The sequence below is a fragment of the Alternaria postmessia genome (genome assembly GCF_024291825.1).
Source record: "Alternaria postmessia strain BMP 2775 chromosome Unknown scaffold_31, whole genome shotgun sequence".
Classification (NCBI taxonomy): domain Eukaryota; kingdom Fungi; phylum Ascomycota; class Dothideomycetes; order Pleosporales; family Pleosporaceae; genus Alternaria; species Alternaria postmessia.
In genome coordinates, this window is record NW_026260104.1 from 138,257 (window position 1) to 162,785 (window position 24,529).

General features: G+C 50.7%; 8 protein-coding genes across 8 annotated transcripts; 4 read left to right on the forward strand and 4 right to left on the reverse strand.

The window, feature by feature from the left end:
- Nucleotides 1–120: 120 nt before the first annotated feature.
- J4E82_005728 (uncharacterized protein) lies at nt 121–2,394 on the reverse strand (the record flags this gene model as incomplete). The annotated part of the gene is made up of 5 exons (XM_051731989.1): nt 121–306; nt 357–705; nt 758–1,120; nt 1,173–1,828; nt 1,882–2,394. 5 exons carry the CDS (start codon nt 2,392–2,394, stop codon nt 121–123), a joined length of 2,067 nt encoding a protein of 688 aa, XP_051588238.1.
- Nucleotides 2,395–3,941: 1,547 nt separating this feature from the next.
- Nucleotides 3,942–5,574, forward strand: J4E82_005729 (uncharacterized protein; the record flags this gene model as incomplete). Its single annotated transcript, XM_051731990.1, has 2 exons — nt 3,942–4,797; nt 4,850–5,574. 2 exons carry the CDS (start codon nt 3,942–3,944, stop codon nt 5,572–5,574), a joined length of 1,581 nt encoding a protein of 526 aa, XP_051588239.1.
- Nucleotides 5,575–5,739: 165 nt separating this feature from the next.
- Nucleotides 5,740–6,738, reverse strand: J4E82_005730 (uncharacterized protein; the record flags this gene model as incomplete). Its single annotated transcript, XM_051731991.1, has 3 exons — nt 5,740–6,427; nt 6,574–6,624; nt 6,671–6,738. The coding sequence occupies 3 exons, from the start codon at nt 6,736–6,738 to the stop codon at nt 5,740–5,742; spliced, it is 807 nt and encodes a 268-aa protein (XP_051588240.1).
- A 582-nt stretch (nt 6,739–7,320) lies between these two features.
- Nucleotides 7,321–15,108, forward strand: J4E82_005731 (uncharacterized protein; the record flags this gene model as incomplete). The annotated part of the gene is made up of 8 exons (XM_051731992.1): nt 7,321–7,843; nt 7,894–10,754; nt 10,802–10,963; nt 11,016–11,166; nt 11,221–11,887; nt 11,975–12,745; nt 12,792–13,440; nt 13,495–15,108. The coding sequence occupies 8 exons, from the start codon at nt 7,321–7,323 to the stop codon at nt 15,106–15,108; spliced, it is 7,398 nt and encodes a 2,465-aa protein (XP_051588241.1).
- Nucleotides 15,109–16,136: 1,028 nt separating this feature from the next.
- On the forward strand, nt 16,137–17,267 carry J4E82_005732 (uncharacterized protein; the record flags this gene model as incomplete). The annotated part of the gene is made up of 4 exons (XM_051731993.1): nt 16,137–16,271; nt 16,364–16,943; nt 17,004–17,191; nt 17,244–17,267. 4 exons carry the CDS (start codon nt 16,137–16,139, stop codon nt 17,265–17,267), a joined length of 927 nt encoding a protein of 308 aa, XP_051588242.1.
- A 1,503-nt stretch (nt 17,268–18,770) lies between these two features.
- On the reverse strand, nt 18,771–19,767 carry J4E82_005733 (uncharacterized protein; the record flags this gene model as incomplete). Its single annotated transcript, XM_051731994.1, has 3 exons — nt 18,771–19,262; nt 19,320–19,488; nt 19,553–19,767. 3 exons carry the CDS (start codon nt 19,765–19,767, stop codon nt 18,771–18,773), a joined length of 876 nt encoding a protein of 291 aa, XP_051588243.1.
- A 712-nt stretch (nt 19,768–20,479) lies between these two features.
- On the forward strand, nt 20,480–21,659 carry J4E82_005734 (uncharacterized protein; the record flags this gene model as incomplete). The annotated part of the gene is made up of 3 exons (XM_051731995.1): nt 20,480–20,515; nt 20,612–20,932; nt 20,991–21,659. The coding sequence occupies 3 exons, from the start codon at nt 20,480–20,482 to the stop codon at nt 21,657–21,659; spliced, it is 1,026 nt and encodes a 341-aa protein (XP_051588244.1).
- A 715-nt stretch (nt 21,660–22,374) lies between these two features.
- J4E82_005735 (uncharacterized protein) lies at nt 22,375–24,455 on the reverse strand (the record flags this gene model as incomplete). The annotated part of the gene is made up of 2 exons (XM_051731996.1): nt 22,375–24,339; nt 24,387–24,455. The coding sequence occupies 2 exons, from the start codon at nt 24,453–24,455 to the stop codon at nt 22,375–22,377; spliced, it is 2,034 nt and encodes a 677-aa protein (XP_051588245.1).
- Between the last annotated feature and the right edge of the window lie 74 nt (nt 24,456–24,529).

Below are 24,529 nucleotides of genomic sequence, written 5' to 3' on the forward strand. Positions count from 1 at the left end.
CATTTTCCAATACGATCGCACTCAGTCACAGCGTCGTCATGGCTGTGGTATCTGAAGGCCAGAATGGCACATGAAAGCCTTTACTGCACTAGTCGTGCTCCGCCATAGCTGGTCGTATCCTTATGAATCGCTTGCATCGGCCATGGTCACGTCACCTGCACCAGTATCCTGAACCAGTGGCGATGTTGCAGGAAGGATGGCTGATCGCGGTCGGTTGTATTCGACGTCCAGATGATCGGGCATGCTCGCTGGGGTGGAGGATCGCGAGTCGAAATCCTCTTCGGCAGGTGGTGAGAAGTCCCACACCTAACCACGTTAGCATGTCATTCTGGTGTGATTGTGCGCAATTAACTTACCTCCATAATGGTGCGACCGCCCCGGCTGGCCATGATAACAGCCTTTTCTTCCTCGAATACGACTCTCCAGACAGCCTCGGCAGGGCTACTCAACTCTCGTACGGGAACACCAGTCTTGAGATCCCAGACCTTGACGCGACCATCGCTGCCACCGCTGACTATCCTGGTGTTGTCAAACTGTAGACTCGTAACGCTGTTGTCATGGGCAGCTAATCGGTGAATAGCCTGATATGTTGCGAGGCTCCACACGCGGACCGAGCCGTCTGATCCACCAGTAACAAGGATATCGTCACGCATTTGAAGTTGTCCGACGAGCGAGGTGTGGCCTTGTAGCACAGCCAGGCATTTGCTACACGAGAGAGTTAGTTTTCGATAATATTGTGGTACGCAATCGGACTTACCCATCGTTGGGATCCCATATCCGGACGCTGGTGTCCAAACTACCTGTCGCAATCTTCTTTCCGTCGAAGGCGATCGCATAGATCTGACTAAAGTGACCAGTGAGTGTGCGCAGACACTTGCCCTCGGATATGCTCCAGATCTTCGCTGTGGTGTCGTAGCTGCCGGACACAACGATATCGCCGTGTATTTCGAGGCATCGGACGCTAGCCTGGTGACCAATGAGCACATGCTTGCATAGACCCTTCTTGAGGTCCCAGATGCGAAGTGTGGTATCCCTTGACCCAGATATAGCCGTGTTCGCATCGGACATCTTCAGACATCGGACTGTCGAGGTGTGGCCGCGGAGGGTAAACTGGGGAAACCTAGCAATATCTGTTAGCTATGATGATCGCGTAGTGTGTAGAAAAATCGTACCCAGTCGCAAGATTCCACACGCGCACGTCGCGATCGCATCCACCGCTGACCAGAAGATCACCCCAAGGCACCATGGCCCATACGCCCATGACGTGTCCCTGGAGCGTCTTCTGGTGATCGCCTACTGTGTCGAAAACATGTATCTTCGCATTGTCGAGCGCAACCACAATGTACTTGTTCGTCAGATGCAGACTGGTTACTACACCCTGATCTGGGGTAATCTGCCGCGCGTCGCATACTCCTCCATTCCGCCATGCCGTCTCAACCATGTATCGTTGCTTGAAATGCGATCGGTATGTGGTAGCCTGCTGTTTCCGCTGGGATGGCTTCCTCTTAGCGGCTCGATCGAGGCTCTGCGTCCGGAGACCCTCAGCGCCGCCAGTTGATGATGGGCCAACTTCGACGTGTTCTCTCTCGGTGACGTCTTCTATCCTGGGTGCGCGCTCGTCGTTCTGCCACCATGATTTTGCGTCGGTATCCTCCATCTCATCGTTTGCGTCATCCTCCTCGATCCTCTCTTCTCTCGACAGAGCCCTGAAGGAGTACTTCTGGCACAGCAACCGCCAGGCACTGTCATCGTTGACGAGTTCGCGCCACTTCTTGGACACTTGCGACGCCCGAGCGAGGGTGGTGGGGTCGTCGACGCATTCTAGAATCTGTACGATGTGTCAGCGATCTCGGCGATAGAAGTTTTCGGTACGGAACCCACCCTTAAGCATAGTTCGGTGGGGAGGACCATGAAGGGGTCCTTTTTTAACCTGGGGCTGACAAACTCGGCCACGAAGCTCAACTCCTGACTGTCGCATAAATTCAGCAGCTCTCCCAGCAATCGCATCCGCTCCGCCCTGTTCATATCGCCAAACTGCGCTCGTATGCTCTTGATGTCGCCATCTTCGTGTTCGGCTGCGGTGCTCCAGTCGGGCACTCGCTGGGTCGGCGTAGGACTGGGCGCCGGTGTAGGCGGTGAAGCAGGCGCCGAGGGAAGGAGATTGTGCGGTATGGTCGAACTCAAGGGACTCTGAGGTGTGATTATGGGCCGTGGTGCCCCCGATCGAGACATGCGGCCGGGCTTGCGCGGGTGTGGTGATGTGTACATGGTGGAGCGCGAAGAGGAGGCTGTAGCGGTGGCAGAGGCGGCCATGTCGGTATCCGAGTCTTCAGTCTGCGGCCCTGGAGCATCTCGGTCTTCCCGGACGGGTGTGAAGTAGTCGGACGAGTCCATGACGGAGGTCCTGCAGAGTTCGGATGCGGTATGGTGTTCCCTGTATGGCACGGCGCCCTCTGTGTAGTAGCAGGGGAGAAAGCGACGGGGGATTCAGGCGGGTGTATACGTCGTCCAACAGGGCGCAACTATGGAGAGGATCGCACTTGGAGAAAGGGAAGGAGGTCTGCGGAGGTTTCGAGTGGGTAGGCGCGACTGGGTGACGCCGGCGGCCGGCCAAGACATCACTCAGCCCTGGAACCTCAGACGTCCATTTCCAAGCTTCACATCACCATCCCTGCATATGCACTTGAGACGACTGAGCCTAGTTTGCCTGTAAAATCTCCTGTGCAGCATCTTGAGTGCAGGCCATAATTAGACGCCCGTCGTCAAACGCCCCAGGGGGTCAGGTGCAGGCCATGTTTCATGCATTGTATTGTCTCTGCGAACGCCAAACCGCCATGGTTCCCTCGACTCCAACAAGCGCAAAACAAATGGTTGAGACCCAATTCCTCGAGTACTCCGTAGTACCGAGCCGTCTAGCTGTCTGATAATCGATGTCCAGCTGCCGTCACCTGTCACCCAGAGAATTGCACCGTTGTACGCCTCAGGCGTAGTGCAACACCACCTAAGCACCCATTTGCACGGCGCTTAAAGTCACGACGGTCACGAGCAGGATTTCATAGTCACAAGAGACCCTTGTTCAGACTCAAGAACTCACATGTCATGGCGGTCACGGCTTGCACCTCCTTTTTGCTCAATGCTTAGCTAGCACAGTCTGAACACATTATAGGGTGTGCACGGTTCCCGTCGTAAAGGCTCGATCGATCGCCCTAAGTTCGCCATGATGTTTCCAGCTCTCAAACACCTTACTTTGGTACCTCTTCCAAGGTTCGGTCGGATGAGCCAAACTATCACCTCTACTCTTGAAGCTATGTCATGTTCGATGATGTATGGTATGCATCTCTAGATGATAACGCATTGTCAGGCTACATGTTCTCGGGGATCTCGGGTGACATGCTAGCACATTTCTTGTGTTCTCCAAGCTCTGTGCGGCAAAAGTACTGCAGACATTGATGAACACCCCAAATATAGGCACCATGTCGGCGAGGCCGTGATAGAGTGCCAGTGGTGTAGAAGCTCCAGCATTCTTTGAGCAGAGATCATCTGGTTGGGTTGAGGCAGAGTTTCAGGGTTGAGATGCGCAGGAGGCTGCGCGAAATCAAAATTGCACTATGAACTCGACATACATTTCCTCATCAGGTCATATTAAGCATGGTGTCGTTGTGTTCTCAGGTACCAGCCCTGGATGTGCCTGGGTAGAGGCGGCTTGCTTACCCGAAGCAGACTGGCAGGACGGGAAACGTGCGAGGGAAGCACGCAATTTCCCCGCGACGTCATTGGATCCGACATCGTCGCATTTCCATAAGTTTTCGCACGACGGTCCGGCAACGGTCCAGCCGTTTGTCATCGTGAACATCGCGTCATCATGGAGTCTCTCCGTCTCGTCTCCACTTTCGCATACCTCTGCCCTCGATCCGCGCGTGCTGTGGGCAACCGGTACAGCCATGAGCGTTCCCCGTAGCCTGTTCGCAGGCACGCGAACAGCACGATCCGCAACAACTACACAATGCTTCGCCAAAAGATCAGCTCAGACTTCGCTGCTATTTGCAAGACGGCAGTCGAACCAAGCCACCAGAAAGCTGCACCAGCAGACACCACGAAGAGCACAACATGCCGCCGCCGCTCGAGAAGTTGAATCGTCAAACCCCGCCCTCTCCTTCCCATGCCTCGACGCTCAAGAGGCTCGCTCTGTGTCTCTTTCGAGAAAGAGGGCATCTTCAGGACCCGAACCCTCATATACCTCTGGACACACCCTGAATTTCCATTCGACACAGCCCATACTCCTCGATTGGGGCGGCATACTGCCAGAGTTCAACATTGCATATGAGACATGGGGGCAACTCAGCCCGAACAAGAGTAATGCCATCCTACTCCATACTGGGCTATCCGCTTCTAGTCATGCCCACAGCACAGAAACGAACACAAAGCCGGGATGGTGGGAGAGGTTTATCGGGCCAGGAAAGCCTTTGGATACAGACAAATACTTCATCATCTGCACAAACGTAATCGGAGGATGCTATGGCTCGACTGGACCTTCCTCAATCGACCCTGCCAACGGCGAACGATACGCGACCCGATTTCCAATTCTTACAATGGAGGACATGGTACGCGCACAGTTCCGACTGCTGGACAACCTTGGCATTCAGAAGCTGTATGCGAGTGTAGGATCGAGTATGGGTGGTATGCAAAGTCTAGCCGCTGGGACACTGTTTCCTGACCGCGTGGGCCGTCTTGTCAGCATAAGTGGATGTGCACGCAGTCACCCATACAGCATTGCTATGAGACACACCCAACGTCAAGGTTAGTACATAGGAGGGGCATGGATCATGCGCAGTTATTAACCTATTCCTAGTGCTCATGATGGACCCCAACTGGAATCGCGGTTTCTATTATGACAGCATCCCTCCACATGGTGGTATGAAGCTTGCACGAGAAATTGCCACAGTCACATACCGAAGCGGCCCAGAATGGGAGCAACGATTTGGTCGACGGCGGGCAGACCCTTCGCGACCACCGGCGCTTTGCCCCGATTTTCTCATCGAAACCTACCTCGACCACGCGGGGGAAAAATGGTGTTTGGAGTATGATCCGAATAGCTTGCTCTACGTCTCCAAGGCCATGGACCTGTTTGATCTAGGACAAGAGCACCGCAATCGCATCAACGAGGTGCGGAAGGCGAACAGTGGCAAGATGCAGGCTTACCTGGATGGCCACGACATCACGTCTGACACGAGCAGCGATGTGTGCAACTTGACTTTGCCTGATCGACCATACGAGGAGAAAGAGCAGCCTGCTGATGTCGACTCTGTAGCGCAGACTGACGGCAATGAACCACCAGCCGATCTCGTGGCTGGCCTGAAGCCTCTCGCAAATACCCCGACTCTCGTTTTGGGTGTTGCTAGCGACATCCTGTTCCCTGCGTGGCAGCAGAAGGAAATAGCAACAACGCTCAAGCGTACTGGCAACAAAAATGTCACGCATATTGAACTCGGGGAAGAGAAGAGCTTGTTTGGCCATGATACTTTCCTTCTCGATCTTCAGAACGTCGGTGGCGCTGTGCAGAACTTCCTTGGATGAGCACGTTACTCCAAAGTACTATTGTTTTCTTTGTTCGGGTCTCTTCGTACTGGAAGAGTCGTTGGACTCCAAATGTATGCATTGCGGGCGTTTGTTGAAGCTTTACGATCAACCACATGTATTTACACTAAAACGATCGGTATCGAGATCCATCTTACAACATGTCTACTTTGCCCCAGGTATCTCATTCTTGACGTTCAGCCCCTTCCACTCTGCGCTCATGGCCTCATCAATCCACTTGCACTCTGTCAACCCAACATGTTCGCGGACGTACTCTTCCAGCGTCTTAGCTCCCGGGGCGCCTTCGTAGATGGCTATGGCCCCAACACGGGGGATGTGTAGGCTGGATGCGAGTCGGGAATCCGCTGATGTCTGGACCGGAACGAGTCGTGTGACTGTCTCGAATGTTTTCGGTGTAGCAAGTGTTGAAGATAGGGTGGCTAGGTGGATCAGTGTTGGAAGATGGGCGTGTGCGGGTGATAGAGAAGGTTTGGGGTGAGTTAGAATGACCATGCTTAAGGGCTTGAGGGTTGCTTCGGGATGTTTTTCTGGCATCTCTTTCTCCTCTGCGCCATTTCCGGCCTTCCCGGCGAGATTGAGCTGGACCAGGTCCTTGGTAAGCTTTTGATTCGCAACGAATGCGGTAGAAGGAGCGTTATTGGCAGCTAAAGCTTCCAGATGGCGCGTTACGCTATTGAGGCCGACGAGCAGATGCTCCCCAATATCTGGCACAGAAGGCGCAGTCTCGGTCATCGTGGGATTATCATTACTGGAATTCGTGTTGCGTCTTCTCTTCTTCCCTCTGGATGGATGGATGTGGTTTCTGCGATGGTCACCTAGCGGTGTGGTAAGACTACGACGTTGTTAGTGGCCAGGAAAGAAGAAGGCATCGTAGGATCTTGAGTGGTGAGAAAACTCCCGTTACGGAGATCCATCGAAACTCGAGCGCAAACTCCAGAAGAAGTGGTGGGAAGATGAAGTTTCGCTTTGCGTACCTACTTGCAAAGCAATTCTAGTATGACTTCTTCGTCCTCTCGTGAAACTTCAGGCCTGCGAAGATCAGCAGGGTGTATTGAGAGACCGCGTACGTGCCTACCACTTCGTCTCTGCGAATGGCGACGATGTTTTGAAGACGGGCTTCGCGTTCTGTTTGGCAGGTGCCATTGCCAAGATAGCTGTTCCAACTGGCTCGTTCCGCTTCTCAATACTAGCTGTCCGGATAGGTGTCTGCCGACGTCGAAGAGCAGAAGTACTTTTCAAGCTGGCCGAAGTGCGCCCGACACCCTGCCAGTGCTCAGTCTAGATAAGTGAGACTTGTAAGGTGGAGTAGACAGGCGTGCCTTGCATTAGATGGAGGATTTCTCGATCTTGGTCTGATGAGGCCTAGACTGCTCCCACTAGCGGCGCGCTAGCTCCACAGCGGGAACCAACTAGGATGACGATGGTGGGGTTTCTTAGCTACGCGTCGAATATCTGAAGCTCTGCCTACCAAGTTGAATCTGATTCTTTCTCATTGCATTACCCTAATTCCAGCTCATTCCTGTCGTTGACGCAGATGAGACCCAACCTCCCCGCGTTTACCCTGCCGCTGTGCAAGGCTGTTGGCCACTAAGGCTGGAAGGAGCTGCTGTTGCCTGTACTTGGGATTGCTTGCTCTCTGCCTGGCCTCACCTGCCTACACGCGTGCTGATAGTCGCTGGCCACGCCTAGTCCTCTCGCAGACAACCACACAGGCCTTCTACCGTCATGACCGCGCCAGACATAGATATAGTGCAGTCTGTCGCTGCAGACGAGCCAGCAATCACCGCCTCTGCCTCGCCGCCGCGTCGCGACCCCATTGAAGACGCCGACGCCAGCTACACACGCAAACGCCCCCGCCTGCACAGCGGGAGCAACAGCCTGTGCGCCATGCCTAGCGAGCCCCAAACCCCCGCGAATACTGCCGCATCACCCTCTGAGAAGCAGGTAGAGATGACCATACGCTCACACCCGCCCTTGTCCCCGAAGCGCGGTGGAGACGAGGACCACGGCAATGCTAACGACTTCCTCGAGGATCCCTCACCTACCCCCGGTCAGTCGCCTATACTCATAACTAGTAGCGAAGATGAGCGAGGAAGCCCGCCCATCATGATAATTGACGACGATGACGACGAAGCAGTCGGCTTTTCGGTACAGGTGGACGCAGAAGACTACTTTCGCCAATTTCCGTACTCCCAACATGGTAGCTACTCTACCGTTGTTCGCGACCTGACACAACACATGCAAAGGAGTACGTCAAGTTTGATGCCCACTCAGCGCCTACGATTCTAACAATATTAGTTGACAAAGAAATCGATTTCGACTTCTTTCCTAGCCTTTCGCGATGGCTGGCCGACCTACCCGAACCTTCCGCTAACTCACATGGCTTTTATGCGAGTAAGGCCATGTTCTGGGATGATTTCTCTTTACTGGTGAACAAAGTGCTATCACGCAAGGCGGCATTTGGCCACCAACTAGATGATCGTCGCACGGGCGACATGTTCTACAGTTTCTTGAGTGCATACATCAGGATATGCTCCTACCTTTTACTTGCCGACGTCCACCTCCTCTCCCGCCCGCGTCTCAGTGAGATGTATAATTTGCCTCTCCTTAGCCAGAAACATATGCGGAACTGGCATACCATTCTTCTCCCTGACAAGGCGCCAGTATTTTCTATGGTCAGCAAAGAATACTCCGCTGATATCCGGAAAATGGTCTCGCTACTACAGAAGGACTTTCTGGTCGCCAATGGTGCTCAAAATCTGCTACGACTGGCCAACGAAGCCTTCCACCACGTGCCTTTGAACACGCAAGCCCAGATCGCAGCATTTACCGCTCCTGTGCTATGCTCATTGGGTATATCGATGTCGCAGGGCCCTAAATCTTCGAACGACGACGATCGTTCCGAATTTTGTCGCAGAGTCCTACAGTTCTTGGAGCAGTACATGGACGATCTCTTCGATTTGAGCAGAACTACCGATTCTACCGTCGCTCGAGACTTGATTCAACACTTTCACTCGCTATTATTTGAACTATGTATCTGGGACAAGAAAATAGAGTCAGATCTGGTCGACAGATACTTAGACTTTCGGAGCGTCGATTCGCCGACAACATCATCCTCCATCGAAAGCAGTCTTGCCAGGAAACAGGACGATTATCTCAATGACCCTCAATACTTTCCAGTACTAGTCGCCAACGCCTGGAAGTTCAAGATTCTACGCAGATACCTCACTAAAGGCAAAATGGACTTGCGCGTCATGAGTATAGGTGTGATGGATATAAGCTTGGTCGAAATCTGGAAACAGTACAATGAGGCCAACGCAGCAGGAAAGCATCCTGTCATGCGGTACCTAGCGGACTTTCTTCTCGACGGGAAAGTGGTTGACTACCTCGTCAGCGTGGACTCACATCCCCAGCTCATCGCGCGCAGCGGAAACATTGTTGGGTTTCTCGTTGTGACTCAGCGTTGGACAGACTCCCAAGCGGACGCCATCTGGAACACGGTCGCCACAAATCCCGACCCTCGAGTGGTAACCGCAACTATGACCATGCTTAGGCCAATCATGCATCTGATGAAGCCCTCCGATCATCTGTACTTTTGCACTAAACTTCATGAGACGCCCATCAGTAGCTATACGATGGAAATATTCCGATTCCTGCAAGACCTGGGCCAAAAGATCGTTGAGAAGGCCTCGGCAGAAGACTTCGCTATAAGTGAAAGTACCGCAAGACCGTGGAATGTTTGTATCCGTCTTGTCCGCGACACAATGTCTCAGAAGGCGCCAGACAAAGACATGCTGGACCTGTATTGTGAGGCTGCCGAGCACCTCAAAACTTTCGCACATAGCGTGCCCATTGAAGAGCGGTATTCAATCTACAGGAATTGTGCGAGCTATATCGGCAGCAACTCAGCCGAGGCAACTGGAAGTGCAAGAGTCATCTTCTCGCTGGCTTCACCGATTCCCTCTGGGGACGGATCCTTCTTCCATGAGAATCAAGATGTCACATGCAAGATCTTAAGCGAGATTACATCGTATGTCGATATCGAGAAAAACCATGAACCATCCACCCACCAACAGCTAGCTCTCCGTTGTCGGTTGGAGCTCCTAGCACTCATGATATGTCGTGCTGGACCAGCCATACCTGTCGAGATGTACAATCAGCTATGGGAACACACCATCGGTCTTCGTGCGCTCTCAAACACAGCCCGAGACTGGGCATGGGTGCAATTACTTCAAACGCTGAAAGTTGCCCCAAACAACGATTACTGTAGGCAACTTGTCTCTTCTCACATGACACACATGGACCCCAGCATGTACACAAATGGCATGTTCGAATTTGTCGCCAACTACAACTTTCCTATGACGCGGCAGCCTGTTGTAACTGACCAAGGGGAAAAGACTGTATTGCAGATTCCCGGTGCCGATGTGCTATGGTCCATGGTTCTATCATCACCAGAAGGCACTATTGAAGATCGTGCTGCTCGTCTTCTTGCGAGTCGCTATGTGCAAATCAACGAAGCTGAGGGTGTTATGCTAGCAGATGTGGAAATTGCTCACACTGTCCTAGTCGAGAAGTGTATGCAGGAGATGCGTTCGGCCTGCAAGGTCATACGCAGTCAGTCCCCAGATAGTGGAGATCCAACAACCATGGATGTCACCGCATCTCACTTGGCTGTGCATGAGAATGAGGGGCGCTGTCGCAGAATCATCTTGTTCCAAAAGCTCCTACTGGAGATGATACGTCAAAAACCAGAATTCAATCGCAATCGAAGAGCAGATTCCAAAGTCGACGAAACGGATGTTTTCTACGGCGATTCGATCGCGATCCGAGTCCAGTGTGGTAACGATAGACAGGTCGTGATGATGGGTGCAGATCACACTGTGGAAGATCTCTACAGGCGACTATGTCATGTATCGAAATGCACCAAGGTCAACCTTTTCGCGAAAGGCAAGCGGCTCAACGTTTCCGATAGGTCGAACGAGAAACTGAGCCGTATCGACTTCGGAGGGCAGCTCCTCGTACAAAGGGCCCCAGATGCGGAAGTCACTCAACCTTTGTCGGGACAGAGCACAGGATCTTCGGTTTTCGAATCCACAGTGGGTAAATATCTGGATGAGCTATTCTCCTTAATGGAAACCGATGATAACCTAAGCCGAATGGTATTTATTTGCATGGGATCGCGCTGTACGTTGCTGATTCTCGCCAGGTGTTCGATTATTTGAGCTTCTTCCCAGCTCGACATACCTTTGCGGATAGTGTCATGGCAGGCGCAGCACGATCGGAAGATCTTTTTCCCCCAGGAAAGCTCTATCAGGCGAGATACGCGGCTATGGCTCTTCAGGCTAGACTGCGAGAGCAGATACGTAACGTAAAGTTACTGAATAATTCGTGTTGATATCCATGTGCTAACGAACTAGAAGTCAAACCTAGACGAGAAGTTCCTGGTCGGTGCTATACGCCAGTTGAACGAAGCTCTTCTCAATCCTCGTCTCATTAGTGATACAATCTCGAGCTTTCAAGAGCTGCAATTAGCGGCTGTCCTCGTGGCAGCTCTGTTGGAGTTTCTTAGAGGTAAGTGCCACGTTCTCATTTCTCATAACATGGCCAATGCCTTATGCAAAGTAGAGCGACCTTCCGCCGACGCCTCGGCCACCTATTTCTCCGACGGCACACGACTCGGAAACCGCCTTATCATGATCCTATCGGTTGCACTTGAAACGAACGAAGATGCTACCGTGGTTCGAGATTGTTATGCCACTATCTTAGAAGCATCACTTCACTCGCGCATCATCTGGGAAGCCTTCATTGAGCACCCCCAAGTTCCGCAATTGCACCGAGCGCTACTTCTGGAAGACCTCAGGGAGCCTTTGCGACAACATGTTGCTCAGAAAATTGATTCCGTCTGTGGTGGTGATCTTCCATCTACATGTCCACTGACCAAAGGCGAGATTGCCACCCAGTTCTGGGCGGTCATTTCTGCGATCATTCCAGATTCTGTGCGCCTTCCTACACAGTCTTTTCAACTACTCGACATTGCTGAGCGGGTTTTTCGGGCAAAGGACGAGTACGAACGCAACGAAGCTTCACTCCGACTGTACTTGACTAAATGGATTGACCTACTATTGAACCACAAGCACCAGGAGTTTGTAGGCCGAGACGAGATCGACCACGTGGTTTTTGGTCTCACAAAGCTTATATCATGCTGCATACTGTCATTGAAGTCGTTCAAGAAGCCTCTCAATACAGGCGACGTGATGGAGAAGATATTCAAGAAGTACATTTTCACCGAGAGGTACGTCGCGCAAACCGACCAAAAATCGAGCGACTCTGCTCTGATTTGCTACCTTTTTTCATACAGCAAGATACTGACTCAAACCAGTCGGTCTTCTGCAGAAGCTGGCCTAGCTACTGTACCGATACTAGAGTCACACACGAGGCACGAGATGTACGATCTCATGCTTGCCCTAGTCGACGACAGTAGCACGTACAATACCCTCATCAAGCTCGCAGGAGACGTAGAAAACGAGGAATACGAGCCAGCGTTGGCCACCGTCTCTGTCGATCGTTCCATGGAAATACGCTCTGGCACAGGCTATGTGGGTCTGTACAACCCGCGCGCCATCTGTTACGCAAACTCCCTTCTTACTCAGCTCTTCATGAATCTCAACTTCCGTGAATTCATCCTAGGTTTGGAACTGCAAGAAGGCAGTGGCTCTCAACAGCTTCTACTTGAAACACAGAGGCTATTTACAAACATGCAGCATTCCTTTCGCAGGTCTGCAGATCCACGCAGTTTCGCAGCATGTGTCAAGAATTCGGAGCTCATGCCTATCGACATCAGCGTTCAGATGGACGCAGATGAGTTCTACAATTCCCTGTTCGACCAATGGGAACGCCAACTTATTAAAGAAGAGCACAAACAGCATTTTCGCTCATTTTATGGGGGGCAAACCTTGAATCAGATCAAATCAAAAGAGTGCGAACACGTTTCTGAACGAACGGAGCCTTTCTTCGCGGTACAATGCGATGTCCAGGGCAAGTCCACACTTCAAGAGAGTCTCCAGGCTTTTGTTAGAGGCGATGTCATGGAAGGCGACAACAAGTACAAATGTGAAAGCTGTGGGGGTAGATATGTTGATGCAGTCAAGCGGTAAATTGAATTCAAATCTGGTATTGAGCGAAGCTAACTACATCAGCACCTGCTTCAAGGAGGTCCCTGACAACCTCATCTTCCACCTAAAGCGCTTCGAGTTCGACCTGGCCGATTTCAGTCGGAGAAAGGTCTACGATCACTTCGAATTCCCACCATCTATCGACATCAGCACGTACCATGTCGACCATCTTAGTGACCCAAGCAAGTCAAAGGAAGCGGACATATTCGACCTTGTTGGTGTACTTGTACACACAGGTACTTGCGAGCATGGTCATTACTATTCTTACATTCGTGAACGACCTTGTCCGACAGGAAATGCAGCACCAACCTGGGTTGAATTCGATGATAGCAATGTTGGACCTTTCGACCCAACAGACATTGGGTACCGGGCGTTTGGAGGCTTGACAGACGACACCTTCAACCGCGTACCGAAACAATATTCTGCATACATGCTGTTTTATCAACGCCGGACTGCGGTAGAAAACGATCAGCGCAATTGGGTCCCCTCTCCAGACGGGAAGACTCTAAAAGTTCCCATGCCCCCAGCCCTGGAGAATGAGGTTGATCTTAAGAACGAGGTGTTTATCCGAGAATACTGTCGCTTCGATCCAAACCATACAAAGTTTGTGCGACAGCTTCATGCCATGTCACGTACTATCAACCACGGGTCATGCTCAGAAGGCCATCTACAAGTACATGATATCGCGTTTGATTTATCCAGATTCAGGACACTAACGTCTTTGCAGGAAACTCGCTCTTTGAGGATAGTGCTTGCACACCTCGGCAACGTTGTCTGGCGTCACATGACTTCCGATATTTTTTCCGAGACCTTACTTCAGATACGACGCTCCGTCCTGCCCTGCTCAACATGCTGCAACATTGTCCTCAAGGCTCTTGCTACCGACGAATGGAATCTGCTCAATCTGCTGCTCCGTTGCACACACGCCAAAGTACGGTCTCAAACACGTAGCTTTCTCATTGACTGTCTCAAAGTCTCGCGCGAAAAGGACCCTGTTTCATACGGTCAGGAGGACGCTGAGAATGATATGGACTTCGATCTTTCTTCACTAACAGGTGGGATACTTGCGAGTTTCACGACCAGGTTACGTATCGTCACAACTGAAACCCACATGTCCATACGGGGCTGGGACGACTTCTATCTCACACTAACTCAGATGCTCGAACTGGGCCATGTGGAGATCGCTGTAGTACTGAATGGTGGCTTCCTGGATTTCTGCCTGAAAATGCTTTGTATGCACTCGTACAAGCGGTTCCAGGACGAGGACCCTGACCTATGGAGAATCGTGAGCAAGAAGTCGGGAATTTATAACAGGCTCATCGGATTCCTGTCGAATTTGCTCCTACGCATCGATACCGGTCTGCCAGCCATTGCCTCAGGTGCTGATCGCCTAGCTTCGCTCGACCGGGAGACTATGATGTTTCCATTGACCTATCAAGAACGGAACATGCTCTATTGGTGGGACTCTGATCTGAAAGCCATTGCGGTTCTGGACAAGGCGTTGGAAATATTCGATGAGTCGAAAATGGATTACTTCCATCCCGGTGACATGGTCAAATCGATGCTCGGTTGGCGAGACCCACAGGCTCAGTCCAGCCTCTTCAAGACTCTTCTTGAAGGCATCGTTACGCTCGACCCTCCCTTCTGCGATGCTTATATGAGAGCTTCACTATCGTATTGCGAAGGCTGTCCGGTGGTAGACAGTGTCAACAAAATTATTACAACGATTGCGAAGGCGGTTGCATCAAACAGTCGGATTGAAGAGGGCCGCGCACCTGGCGGCTCGGCTGCCCTCGATTTCTTTGGCGGTCTTTTGCAAATAAAGAACGAGGCTATCTTTCAGCAAAAGCACCAGTACATGTTCTACGCATGGGTTATAGGGAAAAGCCGCATTTGGGCACCCCCTTTACTCTTACACAAGCTGGAAGACGTACGGCAAGGTGCACAGATGCTTGTCTGCGAGCTTTACAGGACTTACGAGGGATGGCCTGTGGATCTGGTACAACTCAGATGGAAAACACTCCGTGAGACGATCACCGACATGATGAAGCGCATCGTATACGAAAAAGATCTAGGCATGCCGAAACATCATCTATCCCCACTCATCGACACTTGCCAATTCCTCGTTCAACAGCTCTACGACCTCAACCAGAGCGAGGATCTTGAGTTGGATCTGTATAGAGATGTTGTCAACGACACCACACGCATGCAACAGTGGGCTGAGGAGATCGAACCTAGATTGGAAGCTTGGCCACAGGACGATAGCCTATCAGCGGCTGATCTCTATGATAATTCTGGTAGTGAGTCAGATGGGGAAGAAGTATATGATAACGATGTATGATTATTGACACGATGCGTCGGTAGATGGCCCACTCAAGTCCGACTCACCGCTGTCTCCTTGTGATCCGGACGGCGCCAGCGATCGTTCTCCAGCCCGCTCTTCGAACGTCACGTACATCAGTGATGAAGAAATCACCATCTCAACGAATTTCTAGAGCAACCATAAACCCATGGCTTTGCTAAGAGCAGGCTGAATGGATTTGGACTTTCTGCGCATTGATTTTGCACGAAGTTATTGTTAGGAATTGCATGCCCTGTTTTCTGGGACACATCTGGTACACCATGGCATTTACTTTGGACTTCGGTTTTTGGGGACAGTCTTCACTTTATTGTTCTTGCTGGGGTGGCATAGCGTGGGTGCTTGGGGGTACTTAGATAAAATGACCTCTTCACGTTCGGAGTTAGGTATGACTATCACGCTTCATGACTATAGCATCCTCACGATAGAGAATTTATCTACGGAAATCTCATTCTGCTCAAAGCATCCTACGCATAACGCGTAAGTATTGCTGGGCAGCTGACTTCCCCCCGAGCACGATCTTGCACCGCGCTGAGACGACCCACTCTTATGCTAAATCCCTCACTATGATACTTGCAACTGTAACAGAGGGGCGGAGTTGCCCAATAGTCGAGAATGAAATCCGATCGCGCGCGGAGGGTCGGGGATGCGATATCGATAAGCATCAGGCTAAGCTTCGTCAGCCTGATCATCACGTCCCACCCGCAGAAACGACGTCATAGCGAGGTAACGCGGAAGCTGCGGACAAGCTTTCCGCTACCTAGAGCCGTGCCGTCATAACAAACAAGGCTACCCAGTCGGCTTTGCGATTGTTGTTGAATCCCTATTCCCTCTTCTAATCTATAATTCCTTATACCCCTCCTCCAGATCTTCCGGCTTTTGTTTTTTTGAGGCACCATCCTTGTGAAGCAGCACGCGACAAACCTCATCCCCGGTTCCAGCACCAAAACGACACCATACGGCGAGAACGACACAGCAATTGAGGTGACTCAACTACAATTACATTCACAATGTCGAACAAATTGGACGCGATGAAGCCGCAGAGGAAGATTGAGCTCTTTTCAGGCTCATACTTTGCGGCGTGTACAATGGGTGGTATTATCGCGTGCGGGCCTACACATACTATGGTTACCCCGCTGGATCTGGTGAGTTTATTCTCACGTGCCAATTACATTTTGAAGTCGCTGAAGTATTCAAAATGTTTCCGAGGACACACGCGCTGATTCTCATCTCACAGGTAAAATGCCGCCGTCAAGTCGACTCCAACCTCTACAAATCCAACTCGCAAGCGTGGAAAATGATCTATTCCAAAGAGGGTCTGCGCGGTGTATTCTTTGGTTGGACACCCACTTTCATCGGCTACTCCATGCAAGGGGCTGGCAAATACGGTTTCTACGAAGTCTTCAAGTACCTGTATGGTGAGAAGCTTGCTCCCGGCGCCCCGCAAACGGTTGTATATCTCGCTGCCTCCGCTTCCGCCGAATTCCTCGCCGATATTGCCCTGTGTCCTATGGAGGCAATCAAGGTCCGGATGCAAACGACCATGCCACCGTTCGCAAACACACTAAGGGAGGGCTGGTCGAAGGTGATCAAGGAAGAGGGCGTTGGCGGTCTTTACAAGGGCCTGTATCCTCTGTGGGCGCGTCAAATCCCATACACCATGGTCAAGTTCGCCACGTTTGAAGAGACTGTCAAGCAAATTTACGGCTTCTTGGGTAAGCCAAAAGAGTCGTACGGAAGTCTACAGCAAACTGGTGTGAGCTTCCTCGGTGGATACATCGCTGGTATTGGATGCGCGGTCGTCTCGCACCCCGCAGGTATGTCGGAAATGTTTCACGAATATCAGAGAGTAGTAAATGGTGGCTAACATGTGTTAGATGTCATGGTCTCGAAGCTCAACAGCGACCGGAAGGCTGGCGAGGGCGCTGGCCAAGCTATTGGCAGGATATACGGCAAGATCGGTTTCAGTGGTCTTTGGAACGGACTGCCTGTCCGTATCTTCATGATTGGTACTTTGACTGCGTTCCAATGGCTTATCTACGACTCCTTCAAGGTCTACCTTGGTGTAAGTTGTTCCCACCGCTGTGTATGTGGGCCTGAAGCTAACTTCCAAACAGCTACCTACTACCGGTGGCCACTAAGCCATCTACTACACGAAGAGAGTGCGATAGTCATGGCGTGTAAGGTGTTCTTGGAGTAAGACTAGCGGATGACTACTACCTAATGACGTTTAGTTGATGTAATTTACTTCCTGCTACTCGTGGTTGTCAATACTAACATTATCTGTTCCTACTCACAAGACTGCCCCCTCATCCTAGTCGATATGCATCATTCAATCTAGTATTTTGCGACATTTTATTATTGTTCGGAGCTGTACGAGGAGTAGCCTCGCAGCTGTCTGCATTTACTGTGTGAATCGTGAGCATAACGCGACTAAAATTCCTAGATTCTTATTCGGCATCGCAAGTCAGCATGCAAAGGCCCCTCCACTCGTTTGCATGGCGATACAAGATCGCCCCTCCGCAAATAAAGACGAATCTTTGTCTCTCATTTCACAAACCGCTTGATCATGTATTATCGCATCTATCACATAAGACTCACTTCTCTATTGCGCCCTCTGTAAGATCATCTTCGCAACCATCAAACACCAGACTTCTACCTACACCGAAAGCGAAGAGTACTTCTTCATCAAGTTAGGTATTTGTTATCTGATCACCGAGCATATTATTACCTTCAAGATCAAATTCCTACGAGAAGACCATATTGTCAATGTCGATATACCCATCAGACATGCACTTGTCGAAGGGGCGCTATGGAAGCAGGTGGATGTAAAGCTGACGAACACAAGGTTGAAGAAAGAATAATTCGAAGTAATTTGTAGATTCGAGGAAGTCGACAAGATGGAGGGAAGATAATAAGATGAGAAGATAAGCGCGGACAGGATGCCCAGAGAAAGAGGGACAACTTAGTGGAATGTTCATGGGCATGAGCTGGACTAGCGACAAGCTTGGAATTCTATGATGAAATATGGGAGAAATTAGAGAGACTGTCAATAGCAATGTTGCCTCTTGACTTGTGCTATTAGCAAGAGAGTGGGAAAAGAACGATAGGCTGGAGTCAGGTTGCAGGCCTTATGTCCAGCACCTTGCTGTATCAATTTTGTGGTGCATCGCAGACCAACTGTTGGCGCAGAAACGATAGTCCTCTATAGCTCGTAAAGGGTATTGTAAGTATCAACAAGCATGCGATAGCAGAGCCTGAAGGTCTTCGCAGAGTCGCGGGGGGTGGGGAGATGGCAACCCAAATATATAGTGCCTTCACTAAGCCGACGCTTGAGCGACGCTCGAGCACTAAGCCCACGCTTGAAGGGCGCCGCGTTCGCTGTCCGCCGCTCGGTGTAATGCGCGTTGCTCCGGACCCGTGAGTATGGTCCCCAATGGTGGAGAGGACGTGCGTAGCGGCTATGCAAGGCGAGAGCAGAGAGGGTAATAACACGGCACGTATACTCTGTACGAACTAAAACTCGTTTCGATGTTCTTGATACAGTAACAATGTCGGAAAATCTACCACGGGGTATGTCAACCGAGGAGTGACTTCAATCACTTGCGTACGAAGTAATATCTCGGCTCCATCTCGGTGTAACATTACACGCCTGCCCCACCCTCTACAGTCGCGCCGCTCAACTTACCGCTTTTGAACTCGTCGACAGTAACCCCAAAAGTAACCCACCCTACTCCTTGGTAGCCATTGATCCACTCGATGAGCCTCTCGTGCAGTAGGATGACTTGTGGCTTGCCGCTAACCTGCGGGTGAATACTAATGGGGAAAATGAAGCTTCCGTCGTCGGGGCATTCGCGATACAGGAATTCGAATTGTTCCTTCCATAGGCGTTCGATGACCGCGGTATCGACGAAGCCATGAGTACTTGGCTGCATGAGTGATAACTGGAAGGGCGGCCAGTCGTCCAGGTGCCAGTTTGCAGGTATCTCAACCACTGCAGACGGCTTCAACGTTGACATGGGTGTCATCCAGTGAGAAGTTGGCTTTGATAGATCGGTCTCCGTATATGTGACGTGATGTGGGGAAGGAACATAGTATGGCTGAGAGTCGTGGTGCATGAAAGAATGATCGTACTCCTGCAGCATTTTGTCAGTCCTTCGCCTGTACCAGAAATTGCGTGCAGGTTTCCGTACGATCCCGAAGTCTTCGAGCAGCTTAATGGTTTCTCTACTCGTACTCCAAGCCGGTGCAGTCCAACCGCGCGGCTTCTTGCCTACGATGTTTTCCAAGACTTGAATGCTCTTTTCTAGAACGTCTCGCTGCTGTTCTTCACTTAACAAAGACACGGACTCGTGTGTGTACCTGGGTAATCGATGTACGAAGTCAGCTTGTATGTCATATGCATTCCGTACATCAGAGCTCCTACCCATGCAGCCCTATCTCATGTCCTTTCTCAACGATCTTGCGTATTTGTTTTGGAAACGAATCTGCAGTATGCGCTGGTGTAAACCATGTCGCCTTGATATTGTACTTGTCGAAGAGCTTCAGGAGACGATCAATGCCTACTGTCGCGCCAAACACACCCGGTGATATATCAGTGGGATTCGCGGGAGCACCAGTCTTCGTGTTCAGCCTTAACATGCTGTTAGCCCACGATCCGGCAATGCACTAAACAGGACCATTGTACCATCCGCTCACCTGCATTGTACGAATCAGTGTCTGTCTAAATAAAAAGAGAGGGCAGACTTGTTACTCACGGCATCGATATCAATACCATACGAACAAAGTACGCGTTTCGGCATGATCTTGGGTAATACCTTCGAAGAAGAAAGGATTTCTTAGTCGTGAATTGATGTTAGAAAGTGACAACACTCGATAGTAAGGCCATAGCCCCATCTTATCATCAACTCCTTGCCTCATCAAACGTTATGGCCTGAAGCGCAGTTGTGCTTGCAACGTTGCGTCACATCTGTCCAGAATCATTTCAATGCCGTGTGAGTGGTTCACCATTTACTGATATACTCCGAAATACCAAACAATGGGTAGTAGCAGGGTTTCAATACCGGATGAACTAGCCTGGAGCGGCCCATGAACTGCTTTGGTGCTCTTGCAGCGCATTTCGTATGTACTTGCTCATCTACGGCCTTGTAGCGAGTTATAGACGAAGGAGCGCTTTACGATAGCTCGGAACGGAATTGAGCGCACGAAAGCGGGGCACGCGTGGGATTGCCGAAAGCGCTGCCGTGGAAGGAATGACAGAGATGGACTCTAACAACGCAGTTCAGGTAGACGAGAACCTGAACCAGTACTTTTTCTTGCTTTCGTCTGATCTTTATCGAGTTTTCAGTACAGTATGTTGTTCGTGGAGTGCAACGGAACCCCTTACGAAGTAAGTGCAACGCGTGACGTCATTGCTGCTCGTCACCGCCAATGAACGCAGCACCGAGAAGGCGCTCAACGGGATTGTGCTGACCATATTACATAGATCGGCTACCAACATGGTCAAGCTGCCAAGCTACAGATAGCCCGCTGCATCGAGTTCTATGCTTGTCTCTTCCTCAAGAACTGCAAGCAAAGATGGCCGCAGGTTCTCCAACACGCGTCAAAGTTTGAACAGCGAGCGAAAGCGCAATGGCCGAATTTCCATACAGAGATGCAAGGCATCGCCGACGGCTCGGGACGCGATTTGTTAGATATCGTGGCCATTAATGTCAGAACTGAGATTAACTTTGGTTTATTCAGCGATGGCTGCACTGCACTCGCATGGCATACCCAAAATCGGGCATGGCTGGCGCAGAATTGGGACGTCAGTTCTACTTGATTAAACATGCAGCATAGGATGATTGTGTGCTAATCGGACCTAGTGGATGACCGAGCAGCAACAGAATCTGATTGTCACCAAGATTACGCAAGCTACCAAACCCACTATAGTCCAGGTAACGGAAGCAGGGATAATCGGAAAAATCGGCTTCAATAGCAGTGGCGTAGGTACACTGTTCAATGCCATAAAAGTCCATGGCGTCGACTCTATCCGAATGCCTGCCCACTTCGGCCTAAGAATGGCATTGGAAAGCGAAAGCGTCGATGAGGCTGTCCACAAGCTTGAGAGTTTTGGCATGGCCTCTTCAGCCCACATCCTGATAGGTGACCCAAGCAAGTCTCTAGGTCTGGAGTTCACAAAGAGCACTTTCGCCCACGTACTACCAGACTCCGGTTCGAGAGTCATTCACACGAACCATTTGCTTCTAGAGCACCCTGGCGAGACCGATACTGTGTGGCTCAAAGATTCCTTGGACCGGGTTCGCACAATGACTGAGAATGCCGGAGCATTAGGTGAAGAACCGAGCTGGGAAAGTGTGAGTCGATTGTTCGAAGACGAACAAAATGCCCCAGGGGCAATATGTAGGGTCGAAACCGAGCAGAGTGGAAGTGGCACGTTGTTCAATATCGTGATAGATTTGAAAAGCAAGAAAGCCGTAGTGAAACTTGGCAGGCCTACAGAAGTACAGGAGATCGTCAACCTAGAGCTATGAAGTAAATACACTCCTTGTTCCCTTGGTTGTTATGGGGCTATACGAAGCTCGCGCACTGTGAGAAAGACGTCTAGTAACTATTTGCAGAGAAATCTATGATCAACCCAGGCAGTTTTCACTTTACTTTCAATTCCTGGGTAAAGACATGGCGCGATTTCGTAGTGAGCATAGAGTCTCCTGATCTTTATCACGTACCAAGTAATGCGACGGGTACGCCGGCCGCGGTTCCCCACTACAACGTGGGGGCTGGATGAGCGTGTTGGCAGTTCAGCGCTCTTGGCGACCTCGATTCAGACCCGGCACGTTGGTAAAAGTGGACGGGCAGTTCCTTGTCGGGAGACCCACGTACTGAATACGCGAGACTATTACACTAAGTTTTGGCGAGTGTAACTTCATAGCTAATCAGTCACATACTGAAAATGGGTTCAGTGACACATGGTGGTACGTACAATTGCAGAACCTAGGAACCAGCCAGGACTGTCGAACTTTGATAGTGACTTTCGAAAGCTTGAATGGAAGATTTGAATAAGGAAATACTAGAGGACAAGATATCGATCTGCGTTAACGCCAAGGGTATTACATTCCCACCAACCGAAAATGCGCACATTCATCAAATGCCAAGAGGTTACGACTATTACAACATGTTGCTGGCATGTAGTTGGGATACTCAAAAGCCGGTAAGAGAAAAGACCCTGTCGAGAAACGCCATAGAGAATTACATTTCCGGTATCATGTCCATGTTGTCATTCAAAGAAAACTCCGCGTTCCAGTCAGAAGGCGGCAGATTGTATGAAAGGACGCCAAGCGGGTCTGGAGTATCAGTGGTTGAGGTGGTGGGATTGAACACCGTCCAGAGTTGATAGGCTTCGTCGCCTTCCGTGAAAACGCAAGACGGAATTTGGTAATCATACATAGTGCTCGTATCAGATACGGTCTGATGAAGCGTTGGTGGCCGATAGCTCGCTCTCTGTTCCAGAAACTCGAGATATTCTTTTTTGACTGGGAGAAGTAGCCGTTCGTATTCTTCAAAACACCTTTTTGCGGCTGCCCATCGCTCAGAGATGGACAGAAAGCACTTTGAGAAAACATGCATCCACTCTTCTACTTGTTGCCACGAGTAGTTTTGTGCAACTTCTTTCTTGCAACGCTGCAACCCCTGCAGAAATATGAGTGCGCAATCAAAGACATGATGGCACGGATGGAAGACATATTTAATCTTTCCAGCCTCTGCTTCTGATTGTTGGAAATAGCCATCAGCAACCTTGACAGCATTGACCAGGGCGACCATCATCTTCTCCCTGCTTGGATTTGGTATTCGTTGAGAAGACCGATGTAACAATGATAAGATATAAGGGCATGCGATATCGGAGTACAAGCGCATTTCAGTCCATCGCGCGTTCAAGCTGCGATCCTTGTTAGCCTCTGAAGTGGCATATATATCTCGTTGCCAATCTGCCATGTTATCGATGCAGTGTTGTATCCATTGCTCCAACGAGGAGTATTCCTGAGATATCGGGTCGCCATGCCATAGAACAGAAATGATCTCGGCTTCAATAAGACGGAAGCGGCAGATTATACGCTGCGTGAATTTTGACACCCGTCCAGTAGGCGACATACTAGACTGTGTAATGGCGGTATCATCGATCTCCAACGGAAATGCGACATCTATACGTCCGACGGGGAGGCTTGTAGGGCGTAAGAATATGCAGCAGACTCCAACTTCCATCTCCCACGCGCACCAGAATATACGTCGTCGCATGTCGCGCTGATAGGCCGAAACCTTGGCGTCATTCGGCAATTCTTGGTGAAGTCCAAGGTCGATGACTGCTTGGCTGATGAGACCTGTCATGAGCCACAAATCTGCCATCTTAGGATTCAGAAAGATATACTGAGTCAGAAGCAATATAGCCTGCAGCCCAGCAATGTCGTTGGTCGCAACTTCTGGAATCCATTGCATGGCATGTCGAACCAGCTGGTAGGCGAGGTCGTTTGCCTTCTGCACGTTGTTCCGCGCGCTTGTAGTTAGCGAGATAGCCATGATAATGCAGACTATGTAGCGATTCCGGAAAGAGTCTTCGTTGGGGGTTGCCGCCTTTTTATGGTAGATAGAGTTGAAGGCCGTTGTCACATCGTTGCGATGATATATGGGGTATTGCGTAATGACGCGATCTAGATAATTTTGGAGTAGTTTGTTGGCGCCAACCTCATCAGGCATGAGGTCGTAAAAGAGGCCCCTAGTTTGTTGGGGATTCAAGATAGATCTAGGGTGGTTTTCGTTCAAATCATTTGAGAGAACGGGTCCCTTTTTCGAAGGCAACCTGGTGCCTTTGATGACGCACTGTAAAAACGGCCGGGCTTTGCAGACACCAAGGAATGAAGGTGTGATGTCTTCCATGACCTGGTTGACGAGGCTATCGGCGAAGGCACATTTTTCTGCACGCCACTGGCCAGGTCTGGAGTCGGGTGTATGAGAATCTGCTGGGGATGACAGAGTGGCACTTGACTGTCCCAACGATGGCAGCGTTGACGGCGTGCTGGTCTGGCCCTCTAGCCGAACAATGTGCGCTTCCAAGAAATCTGCAATGGATCGCGGAGCTTCTTGTTGAGTTGAAGAGTCGAAGCCAACACATTGGACGCTGGCATCAACACAACGAGTGCAGGCAGGAACTTTGCCATCGCACTTGGTGAAGTCAGTACATGTATGACGTGGGTAGAGAAAGCGTGTACCGAGAGTTTACGCTTCCGGCAGCGGGCACAGGCCAGGACGCGGCGACGGACTTTAGTTCGGTTCTGCATGGTAAACCTCGAGCGTCTGGCATCTATACCACGACGGCGCAGTTGTCATGGCGCAGATAAAGGACGGGCTGGCG